This window comes from Bombus pyrosoma, linkage group LG15 (assembly GCF_014825855.1).
Source record: "Bombus pyrosoma isolate SC7728 linkage group LG15, ASM1482585v1, whole genome shotgun sequence".
Classification (NCBI taxonomy): domain Eukaryota; kingdom Metazoa; phylum Arthropoda; class Insecta; order Hymenoptera; family Apidae; genus Bombus; species Bombus pyrosoma.
In genome coordinates, this window is record NC_057784.1 from 2,344,485 (window position 1) to 2,356,598 (window position 12,114).

A 12,114-nucleotide genomic window follows, 5' to 3' on the forward strand; every position below is an offset into this window, starting at 1 on the left:
TCGGCATAGATGTCTCACGTGGGACAAAACGCGCGCTTCTTAAAAACGAAGATTCCGCCGAAGGAAATTTTTCCATCGAGTGAAAAGGAAAACGTGGCAACTGGTAGAAAGAAACCATCGATCTCTCGCGATACGCGCCTCGCTTTAAGCTCGAAAGAAGAGCGAAGAAAGGGAACAGCTTCGAAAAACGAAGGTAGCCGCGTGAGCAGCGAGCTTGAACGAAACGCGCGTGCGAAGAAGACGCCGTTTCATGTACATTTCGACGAGAAAAATATCGCTTCGAAGTCGAATTTCGCTCCGAGGTCGGGTTCAGCTCCAAGGTCGAGTTTAGCTCCGAGGACAAATCCCAATCCGAAACGAGTATTGTACCGCGTGAAAATCGAGTCAAAAGTCACGCCACCCTGTGGAAGAAATGATTCTAAACAGGTAAACAAGATAACGAGTCCTCCTGTTCGTCGAATTGAATCAGAAAAGACTAAAATTTCGAACGAATTGTTTGAAAAAAGTCACTCGGTAGAGGAGCCACGAATAGGCAAACAGCTTCAGCCATCTAAGATACCCCGTCGCAGATCTCGTTCCGTTCAGCCGGTGCGACCCGTCATCTGCAACACGTCACAACGTTCATCTTCGTCCGATTGGCGCGGGAAAAGTTTTGGATTCGATTCGGTTAATAAATGCGTGACTCTAAATAAAATAGCATCGAGGCCAATAAGAAAAGTAACTGTATCTCTAGAGTCGAGAAACAAGATCAGTGACAAAAGGTACGACTATGCGATTTTTCTATTTTTTTTTTTTTTTTTGCTCATGCGTTACGCGTTCACGTTTTATGGACGCGTCCTTTTATTTCCGACAGAAAACAAATTTCGACCAACTCATCGAAGATCCCTCGAGTAAAGGAAACGTCGCTGACTATAAAAACAGCGACGCCTGCCGACGGATTATTGCTACCGCCACCGCCAAAGACTCCTATCAAGGTAGACAATCGTTAAATGTTTCTTTCAAATAACACCTGTCCGATCGGAATGGAACTTGCTGTCAATGATCGAACGCACGAAATCTCAGTTTTGGTTATGTTCGTGTTCGCAAGATACGTACAGTTGCGCGCAACTCGAGACACAATAATTTAACCCTTTCGCTTCGGCAGTCCAGTCCGTCGAAGTACTGTCACTGAACGGAAGCGTGCGCCAGAAATGCGCGCAGTGTGCGTGGTTGCTGTATATACGTTTTCCTAAATCTTAAATAACAATAATTCTTGTAAGAACCGTATATGAGATATCGTTTCACTGTCAATGGATTTAACAGATTTTTTAGCACGAAACAGTATACGATCGTTTGGATGTTTGAAATATATTAACAACATATATTTCAAACATCAACATCAACATATATTTGAAATATATAACAACACTGTTTCAACACTGAGTAACTTTTAAGAAATGATTAATCCAATATATCAATAAAATCAACAGAAAATGTTCTGCCGATAACGAAAATATATATTATTGACTACAGATGGCATTGGTGTATGCCCGATATATGAGCTGCCGAACCCAGGATTCGTCGTCCTGTGGTCGTCGCCTACATGCGGCACTCGCACCCACAGGTCATTTCGTGGATGTCGTTCATAAGCGACGCTTGTACCTACAAGTTATCTAGCGGGCGTCGCCTATAAACGGCACCCGAAGCGAAAGGGTTAAACGAAAAAAGACAAGTTAAGGATGCAAAGTGGCGCTCTTTTACGTAAACTTTTATTTTCGAATAAATTGTTCGAGTGTATATACGTTCGACCATATTCGTAATTAAATTAAAATCGTATGGATTCGTACATAATATTTATTATTTAAATACCTATAATTTATACGTATAACACATGAACGATATAGTAAAAGGTCGAAATTTTGTTCTCAGCGTCCGCAGATCTCCGTGCTTGCTGGTGCGTCTTCAGAATGACACGCTATTTCTCACCCCTGATTTTTCCTGTTTATTTACATTTCGACCCTTCATCTCTCCCTACCCCACTCATCGAGTTTTCCTCGATCGGTTATCGTTACTATTCAGCTATATACTCACTTTTCAACTCTCACAAATACTCTCGATCTAAAAGATTCGATCTATTTGTCTACTATTTTTAATTTAAATTTCAAGGTGGTCATTCAACGGAGTAAATATAACACAAGCGCATCTAACAAGGGCGAGCTACTGGAACGTCCAAACGATTTCAAAGAAGAAATCGATCTTTTCCCCGCCGAATTTCTGTATCATGGAGAATATCACGATGAATTGCCGATGGTCGAGGGTGAAAGGGAGCAAAAAGCACCGCAATTGTCGGATGATTTCTTAACGAAGCATATCAACGCGGAGCAGAGGAGGCTGGTCGTCGTTTTTGTAATGCGTCTTGGAGTGAGTAGTGCGAAAAAAAATGGCGTATTCGTCGAACGCACGTGTACTCTCGTGTGTTCTTTTTTAAACTATCTTAAGCACAACGACAGTGTCGTTGTTCGTCTTCCGGCGAGTAATAATTTAATAACGAAATGACTTAAAAAACAACAAGAACAGGGAAGATGGTGCACGTGTATTCGATGATTCTACCGATTTTTCCATAACTTATGAACGAACACGTGGTTTTACTAATGCTACGTAGTACTTTTACCTTGAAACGTTGACCGCCACTGTAGTCATCACGGTGGTCGTTATACAATTTTGTAGAATGAGAAATTTGAAAAACTAGGAGAGAATTTAGTTCGATATAATTTATAACATTATCAGAAAAAAGTATTATTTTTATTTATTATTATTTAGTCCGTACCTTTCGGCTTTTGACGAACTTTCCGTTTTACATCTCTTACACTTATTTCGCTTCTTATATATCTATCTCCCCTCTTATCTACTTTATTGCACTCCTTTAAATTATTCTATCTCTAAAAGCTACAAACTAACGACTAAAACTATTGCAACATATGACTAAAAGCTATTGCCACTTTTGGGCTTTTCCCCTCCTTGCTGTGCTACCTTCTTGTCGTTCCTCCCCGTCTTGTATTACCCTTCTCTTCTCTATTATTGCTTTTAATTCTGTTAGTCCTTCTCCAGTTTAATTCAGTGTTTTTTCCATGTCTTTTGGTCCTCCCGTTATTTCACATTCTTCTATTACATGTCTCAGGTCTTCTTCTTTCCTTTTACATAGTCTGCATCTTTTTTCTCCCTCTTCTTTCCAGTATTCCCTCGCTTTGGTCTCGTTCCCACATCTGAATCTAGCTAAAATTTTTCCGTCCTTCCACTTCATCCTCCCTTCTAAGTACTTTGGTAGCTCTTCTTTGCCTATTTTTCTATAATGTCTGTTTTATTTGGATTCCCTTATCCTTTCCCCCATCTCTTCTGTTTCTCTCTTCCTTCTTTCTTCTATAATTTGGTCTGCTGTCATCCTTTCTTCCTCTTCTCTTGCTTCCATCTGTGTCTCTCCATTTTTCACCTCTTCCAGTCCCTTTCTTCTCTTTCTTGCTCTTTTCCCTTCTTAGCCATTTCCTCAGTTTCTCTCTCTTCCCTTTATGCACTCCTTTACCAGTTCCAGAAAAAAGTATATAAAAAGCAAATATAATAACATTACAATAATAATATATAATATTTTACAAAAATTGAATCTTATGGTATAGTACAGCGGTTCTTAACTTTTTGTTTATCGTTTTAAATAATTTTCTGTCTCTGTTCTATATTTCTTTTTATTATATATATATTGAGTGAAATTCTGAAAACCACTCAAAATCTAAACCCGTAAAATATGCCAAATATGTATAATTAGAAGATGCGTTGACTACCGCGTTCATCAACGTCCTTTCTGAAGAGAAAACATTCGTTACAAATAAATAAATACACATAGTACATATTTTTTAGTCTAATAATATAACAATAGCTTGCATGTGCGAGAACTTCGTAGCCACGTAGCAGAATGTTCGCGGACTACGAGTTAAGAACCGATGGTGTAGTACGTGTTTCGATCTATCGCGGTTTCTAGAGCAAATAACATAAAATTTGAGTGGCAGTCAACGTCTTATAGAGCGTTAATCTCGTACTAGGATCTTCCTCGGCATCTTCCATGATCTCCCTCGAATATCACTGTTCCTATTATCTGCATTCTTATTCTTTCTTGAACAATAAAACTCCTTACTTCCTCTCGGCCACGAACCAATATCGAAATTACAAAATCCTAATCCAGACACATCATGCCGTTTCCATTTTATCTTCACGTGTCTTCGTTAAAACGTCTTGGTTTTATTCTAATAGAAACAACTCTGCGTAGCATTGCACATACAACGACAAATCTCGTTATTGTTGGTAGATACACTGCCGATATTCGTCGCGTATTGTGTATCAATCGGTGAAGCTGTTCGACGCCGTTATGGACAAGATTCCCGTGGATACGACGTTGATCCAGTTGAACGCGTTGGCCAGTCTGTGGATCATGCTCAAGAGACAAGAGAAATTCCAGAAGATTCCGTCGGTAAGCGAATGGGACTATTCCTCGCAAACTCTTTTTTATTTTTCGCTTTGGTTGTTTATTCGCAGGCTGCGAAGATGGTGTCCCTCGCCAATGATCTTTACACAGGAAGAGAGGACTTGTTGATCAATTGCGAGAGGAAGATTTTGGAAGTCCTTAATTTTAACATCACGTTCGCCGATACGTTTAGCCTTTTTACGCATCATCTCATCAGCTGCCAGCCTTACATCAACATATCCGAGGAAATTGTGACCTTTCTATACAACTGCGGCTGCTACATGGTGAAAATCTTTTCTTATTACTATTTCGTTTCTCATTCATTCGATCCTTGAGTTTATTTTATTAGGCCCTTTATGGCTCTATGCAGCTCTAAATGGAATTTTACTTAACACGTACTAGCGAGTCATAACTTGTAACCGCGATTGTAACAGTTGTGATGAATATACGCATATTGTATTCTCTTCGTGAATGTTTCAGATCGACATCACGCTTCTGGACGAGCAATTTTGTAGAACATCCGCAAGATTGATCACCGTAGTAATATTAGAGTTGGTGCTCGGTATCGGTTTGGACGTCGCAAGGGACAATATTGCACCCCGATGGTTGTTTTGGAGAGGTTTACTCTCCGCCGCCCTTAGTTTGCCTCAAAGGTTAACATCGCTTCTTTTTCTTTCCTGTAGATATCGTACATTGTGCTTTCTTATACGGTACAACTCCATTTATCTGAACTTGTCGAGAGAGAGAATAATTTATACAATTGGAGTTGTATGTACAAATAATAATATAATATCAGGCGATTATTTTCAGATTCGAAGACAAGGCGATCAATTTACTTCGTGTTATGATATTGCGGCGCGTGTTAGATTCGGAAAGCCAGCAGGATAGTTTCAATGTGATATATAAAAAATACACTCGCAGCAGATACGGTCGGATATCAAAATCTTTCCTGCAGCAGGTTACCAGGATACCTGCTACAGAAACTATTTTCGATCCGTAGAATTGATTTTTATTGGTAAGACTGATCTTTATTTATTTTTAATTAGCACTTTGATTATTCTTTTTAATCATTTTGATTATACTTTGAATTTAATTGTATATTTATTTACTTCATTTTATTCTTGTTATTATTTTTTATATGTGGTCCTCGCCTATTAGCGTAGGACAAACTTCCGGCTTTACGTTGTTCTCGATTTTAATGATTTTGTGTCACGATTTTGTTTCATATTTGTAACTTTCTGATACAAAGAGGAGAAATGCAGATTGTTGTTAAAACAAATAAAATGAATTATTTGCTTTGCTATTTTATTGTATCGTTAAATATACAGCGTCGCGTCCATTTGAAACCTGCGACAAGGAATTGTGTCACTGAAGCTTCATGCTATGCCGTAGGTTTGTTTCGTTTGTTGCCAATCGTCCCACTTGTTCCACGTTTTGTTCACTGATACGAGACCCTTTGCCTCGTTCTGAAATCGAGAAAGTTCAAAATTGGTTAGATTCTTCTCCTAACGTAGAAGTACTACGTAAGACTACGTACTCTCAATTGTATCATAAACGTTTTGTCAACAGCACACGGGTGACATTGTACGAAACTCTAGCGCTTGTTTCTTATCTCTCGTATTTTCTGTTGCACGCTACGTTTCACATGCTTTCATACGGATTTTATAAAAGCGTCGTTTTCACGCTACCGAACAAGTACTCTGACTCGTCGTGGGAGAAATTACGCGAACAAAAAATTACGAAATAAGACATTTAAGTTTAAGTTTAAGTTAATTACCCTGAACAGTATATTCGATCGGTCGGACCAAGTGCCGAACAGGTGCAGAAGATCGGGCCGCTTCGAGTACAGGCCACTGGTGGCTAATATACCATGAGTGAGCTCTTCCAAAGCGTTCGGGGTTTTAGCAGCCGAGCTGACGATCAGCCTTGGTGGCTCCAGTCCTAAGTTGCATGTCTGCCATTCGTTAATGGCAGCGCGTCCTCCATTCGGGCAAAGTAACTCTATCGTTGAGGAATCGACGTCGCTCAACAAAGCTGGCGATGGCAGGAATGCGACATCTCCCTTGCCGTCTAACAAGCAACTAAATGTGACAGAAAAAAGAAGAAGAAATGAAAAACAGGAATTTGATGTTTGATATTTCGTGTAGACTATGAATTTTAAAATGACACGTATTCTATGCACGTACGTTTATTCGCGATTGCAATCAATCAGTTTGGGAGTTTATCGACTTACGCGAGAGCTCCCTTGCCGCCGATGTACGCTTCCTCCTCATTTGGCTTGCATTTGCTCGCTTCTCGGATTCGATCGTCCTTGCTCGCCAAGTTTCCAACGCACTGTTGGCACAATGTCGACTCGATTGGCGCTCCAGGGGCACACGATGCCGTGAAGAAATTGGCTAGATCGTCCTCCGAGGATATAAACTTTTTATGTTTCAATACGTGCGACGGTGCTGTCCAACCGGCAAAGTTACCCTTGTATCCACTATGGCAAGATTTCTTGCCTTTCAGATCCTCTGAAATTAATTTACAAACGACAATGAGTACAGTCGATTATCTTATCGCATAGATCGATACTATGTCACGTGTTATTATATCTTGCTATATTTTACTCCTGTATGCGTATCTCATAAACGTATCATGATTCGTGATACATTGCTATATGTTACTGTTATTCCTAATCCATTAGAAAATTTCTCATTCGATTCGGTGATGATAGTGAAGTATCAAAATTGAATAGACCTGTAACTTTTAACCTATTGTCCGATGAAACGATGAAATCTTTTTCTATTATTATATTCAGAAACCAAATTGTTTATTGGATAATATTTTCCATTCATACTGCGTATATAAAACAGAGATTTTTGAGAAACGACGCTTTTTAAGATCGAATGGTACTACCTGGGAATAACGCTTCTTATTTCTTACCAATTTTGTTTATCGAAGAAGATTTCTTGATAACTGCCACTGCTGCTCTCTCGCCGAAGTCTGTGGAACCTGGGCCGTACGATTCCGCGATTATGGGGATCACGTTAAATTCCTTCATGGCATAAGAAGCCCAACCTCCTTCGATAACCAATAATTCCGCGTTACCAATCTTGATGGCTTTCAAGCAGTCGTCTTGACTCTTTTCGACCAGACACTCGAACTTTGGCCTGACATCTCTGATGAAACACAAAAATGAACAACGATAAATCCTCCAATTATCCTATTTCAGACGAAAACGATAAAATTCGAAGATCAACAACGTTGATATTCTACGACTCGCAACCTACCAATTTACCGATATTATCAGTCGACAAGTTATCGTGTAAGAGCGGAAGAGCGAACGTGATTTACCTCGAGTACGCTGCTTTTGCAAGAGCATTGCACTTGTCAAAAGCGTTTTTGGACCAGACGCACCATCGAGCACTTTTGTCTGTAGCTCCAGAGTTTCTTTCGATCACATCAAGATATTTTGCGTCTTTTAAGTGGTTCGCGGGCAATACCGGTGACGCGGAGACTGCTAAAGTCTTTTCGTCCAGTAGCATGATGTCTTTCCACCAAGCTGCCTTTTTTTCCTCTCCTAGTTTACCAAGATCCGTCAATTCCTGCACGATCGACAATGTGTTCAAATGTTAACCAACGAGATTTGCCGAGCAAGAAGAAAAATACGAAAAAGAAGAAGAAGGAGAGCTTCTCATAAAAGGAACCCCTACAGAGAAATATTTCTGGTTAGCCGCTAATATACTAATACTTTGAGTAGCTTGAAACTGATCGCGGCAGATTTCATTGATCGGACCAAAGCATTACTGAGAAAGTACTCGGTAGTTGTGAGTACTCTTGAATGCCTTTTCAATATTATACTTCTTAGTAGATCTCAGTAAGTTTTTTCTATAAGGAAAAAAGGCAAGAAAGAGCAGAAAAAAGCTACTGAAAAGTACTAAAAAATATAATAATACCGAAGAAGTACCCGATATTACCGACTGTTAGTACTTCCCCGGTAATGATTTGGTATCCCGCTGCTAGGTTTCAGCTACGAGTTACAAGTTCTAATAACTTAGAAATATGACCCAGGGATACTATTATGCGCTACTGGTCATTATTGATCGCTACTAAACTCCCAGCAGTATTTACAATTATCAGAATCCAATAATGCAACACTCGGAATCAGTACTGATCAGTTAGTAATATACATATTCTTCTGCAAGGAAAAGAAAGGAAAGAAAAAAAGAAAAAAGAAGGAGGGAATTAAAAGAAGTAAAAGGGAACCTTTTGAACCGCTTCTACGTCATTCACTGCGTTGTTGGTCATGTATCCTTGCCAAGGTCTTGCAGCCCAGGTGCAAGGTTTCGTGTTAGCGTCTATCGGTACTTTGCTACCGTCCGGGCAGAAGTATCGGTAGTCAGCAGGATTTTCTGAGGTTGGGACTGCAGGTGTCATGCCGACTGGCAAGCCGAAGAAGCGTTTCACGTAGATCACCTTCGTCCAGGCTACCTCACCACCATTATGCGCGAGACATCGCAACGCGCCCTCGTATCCAGAGTAAATGTCCGGGTAGTCGCAAACTTCCGGTTTCTCGCAAAGAGCGCACATGTTCGAATAGGTTTCCTCTGAAAAATCGAACGCAAATGTGATCAATGGAGGAATGAATATACAGTGACTGCAAAAAGTATACACAGACGTATTAATTATAGCATTTATGTAATGCTTAATTAGATTCAAGTAGACTAAATTTCGTGTCATTTAATAGTACCTTCATGTAAGTATACAAAATCGATACAGTGAAAATAAAGAGCCTGCTAGAAAAAGAACGCTTTAGGATAATAATAAGAATATGTATAGATATCTTTTGTAGCCATTTTAACAGTGTCACAAAGGATATAACCTAACAAACAGGAAGATGGTACCCTGCTGGGGGTAGCCACCCACACGATAATCAAACAGCTAAAAAAGATCACCAAATGTCCAAATTGGACAAATTGTGAATTGAAATTATTAAATTAAAAAAAAAACTTTAACAGTGCAATACGTGCGCGCAACTTCAGGTTAATACCGTCGAAGTACAATGAGTGGCGCAAGTATCTGAGTATTTATTACGAATATATTACACAAAATCTTGTGAAATTTCATTAATACTGTAACGAGATACGACTGTCATGAATTATATCGATAGAAAAATGTGAAATCAATCTAAAAATCTATACGCCATGATACTCGTTAGTTATTGCTTGAAACTAGGTGCAACAGCATGCGACGAAAAGTTTCTCATTTGTCGCTTTGTTAGAAAAATTTACCAAATGTCCGGCTGAATAAATTGTAAAGCACAAATTAAAAATAATAAAAAAAAAATTTGTCGTTTCAGCGGGGGCTCAGCTACGGTTCTAGATAGATGGCGACTTTAAATAGAATTTGTTCCATGTTACTATGGGTATTGCTGGTATCGTTGTCGCTGTAGCTAGAGAAACTTACTAAGTCTGCGGTTGATCGCTGGATCCGGAGACCAGGTGCCGACCAAACATCCCTTGGAGAAGAGAGAACTCAATGCACGTAGCTCATTCTCGCGCGCTGAATATTCTGGATCGTGTAGATTGTTCAGTACTCCCATGTCAGTGAGTTTGGTGATCGGAATTTTGTAACCAACGTTACGGCCCACACCGGTGTGGCAGGACTTTAATCCACGCAAGCCTTGCACGTTGTTGATGTTCAGGTCCTTGTGTATCACGGCCACAGCTTCGTAACGATACGGCGCGTGCGGCTCCTCCTTTGTTCTCACCTGATGCGATGCATGCAAAATGTCAAATTCCCAGGTGAAATTGCGAAGAAACTATCTTCTGCCTGATTTCGATGATTTCGAAATACGAGAATGTTGGACTCTCTTACTTCCGAGATATTCGTAAAGAACGATCGGATCGCTACAGCGAGTTTTGCCTATGATTTTTAAATCTACGAAGTTGGATAGCAAGTGACTTTTAGGAATATAATTAAAGAAATATACAATCGCTTTACTTACTAGAAACTATAAAGATTTAAAATGTACAGAAATTGTTTACGAAACTAACATACACTGTCATCGTAAAATAAATTAAAGAAATCCTCCATCGATTCCTGTTGTACGTTTACAAATCGTAAATTAACGTTTTCTCACCTGTTCGACAATGTTGTAGCCAGCTTTCTCCTGCAGCTGGTTGTTCTTCGCCACCAGGTACATATCTTCCGGATCGACAGCTACCACATCGGCCTCCTTTTTACCAACCCTCTCGATGCACTCGTATCGATCGCGACCAGAGATGCACGAGATTGGAATTCCCTTGACAGCTGAGTCTTTGATCATGTCCGCGCATTCTTTCCAATACACCTCGGGGACGCATATTGTAACTGCAATGATAAATAATCATAAGAAATTGCCACTTTGTAAACGAAGACACAGCCGACGTCCAATAAGATAAAATGCATGCTTCTTCTATTTCATATTAAAAAACACATTTTTTTATTTTTCTAATTCTTCTCGCACGAAGTTCGCAAACATCCGCACGCACTTGCAACGCTATAGGAGGATTCTACCGCACTGACATAAATTCTTTCGGATACCGCGCACTTTTATGCGTCCGTAAGGCACTCGAAAGTGTAAAATTGCACAGAACGCACGTAACATGGAAAAATAGAATATTTTTGTTTCGTTATTTTAGAACGTTCAAACAGCTTTCCGTAACACTTGGCAGGTAAAGCGAGTTTCCACCGAGATTCTACTCTTTTAACACGTTGACTGCCAGACGAATTTTCCATGGTTTGCCCAAGGCGCCGACGTGAACTTTTCATTATGCCATGCATATTACGTTGAAATATTATTTGCAGCAAATAAAACGAGTTATAAAATCATGCTTGAAGCATTTTTCGTGGTGAGGGCCACCGGTGACCTCCGCGGCGTCGTAGACAATTATTACGATCGTCCTTTTTTTTTTATAATTATGTACTTTTAATATTTGCTGCGTCGCCGGTCACCGGTGACGCCCATGGCAGTCGACGTGTTAATAATATTCTCAAAGATACGAAAGAAAAATCCGCGATCTACCTACGACTACCTATAGCTACATTGCACGTTTTCTGCTTTTCGGATGTTTGCGTTTCATCGCTGGGAAAGACAGTTAATCAACATTGGAACATGTAACCGTATTCTTATACTTACAGATTCGTTCAGAAGTATGAGCGGTGGTAAGAAGTATCACGTTCGCGAGGAACGCGAGAGCCGCGAGGGCAGAACGACGGAAGATCATAGCCGTCAGCGTACACAAATTATCTCGAGTAAAACGTTAAGAGAAGAGAATATAATATCGAACGTAAGAAAGATGCGCAACCGGATAGAAAAACTGAAGACACGATAAACTGTTGCGAGATTCTACGAGCTGCTTTCAGAGCCGGCTCAGCCCGTTTATATAGAGGAGCGCCTTTTTCCTCGTCTTGTGTTCTCGCGTAATACCTGCGATCTGGAGGGAGTAATCAGAGACGGAGATGGATGATCGCGACGTTGCTATAACACTTTCTCTCTCTTTCTTCGTTTCTTTCTGTTCTTCCCTTTTTCTCTTCCCCTCGTCGAAGCGGATATTCGCCGGCACATTTGCATAGCGCGAGTTCGCGCGCGCAGGTAGCCACGG

At 40.1% G+C, this 12,114-nt stretch overlaps 2 protein-coding genes across 3 annotated transcripts; one reads left to right on the top strand and one right to left on the bottom strand.

Moving 5' to 3' along the window:
• The first annotated feature begins 6 nt into the window (after positions 1–6).
• LOC122575459 lies at positions 7–5,789 on the top strand. 2 transcript variants are annotated; one of them, XM_043744423.1, is made up of 7 exons: positions 7–761; positions 854–974; positions 2,146–2,400; positions 4,331–4,492; positions 4,558–4,770; positions 4,967–5,139; positions 5,297–5,789. In XM_043744423.1, exons 1-7 carry the CDS (start codon positions 10–12, stop codon positions 5,484–5,486), a joined length of 1,866 nt encoding a protein of 621 aa, XP_043600358.1. In that variant the 5' UTR covers positions 7–9; the 3' UTR covers positions 5,487–5,789. The 2 variants fall into 2 exon arrangements, with proteins under 2 accessions (XP_043600358.1, XP_043600357.1); XM_043744422.1 differs by having other exon boundaries at positions 4,967–5,789.
• LOC122575452 (transferrin) lies at positions 5,775–11,875 on the bottom strand. The gene is made up of 9 exons (XM_043744401.1): positions 11,649–11,875; positions 10,611–10,840; positions 9,935–10,238; positions 8,735–9,075; positions 7,823–8,073; positions 7,412–7,647; positions 6,720–6,999; positions 6,264–6,567; positions 5,775–5,952 (listed from the first exon to the last, which is right to left on the bottom strand). The coding sequence occupies exons 1-9, from the start codon at positions 11,734–11,736 to the stop codon at positions 5,863–5,865; spliced, it is 2,124 nt and encodes a 707-aa protein (XP_043600336.1). The 5' UTR covers positions 11,737–11,875; the 3' UTR covers positions 5,775–5,862.
• Between the last annotated feature and the right edge of the window lie 239 nt (positions 11,876–12,114).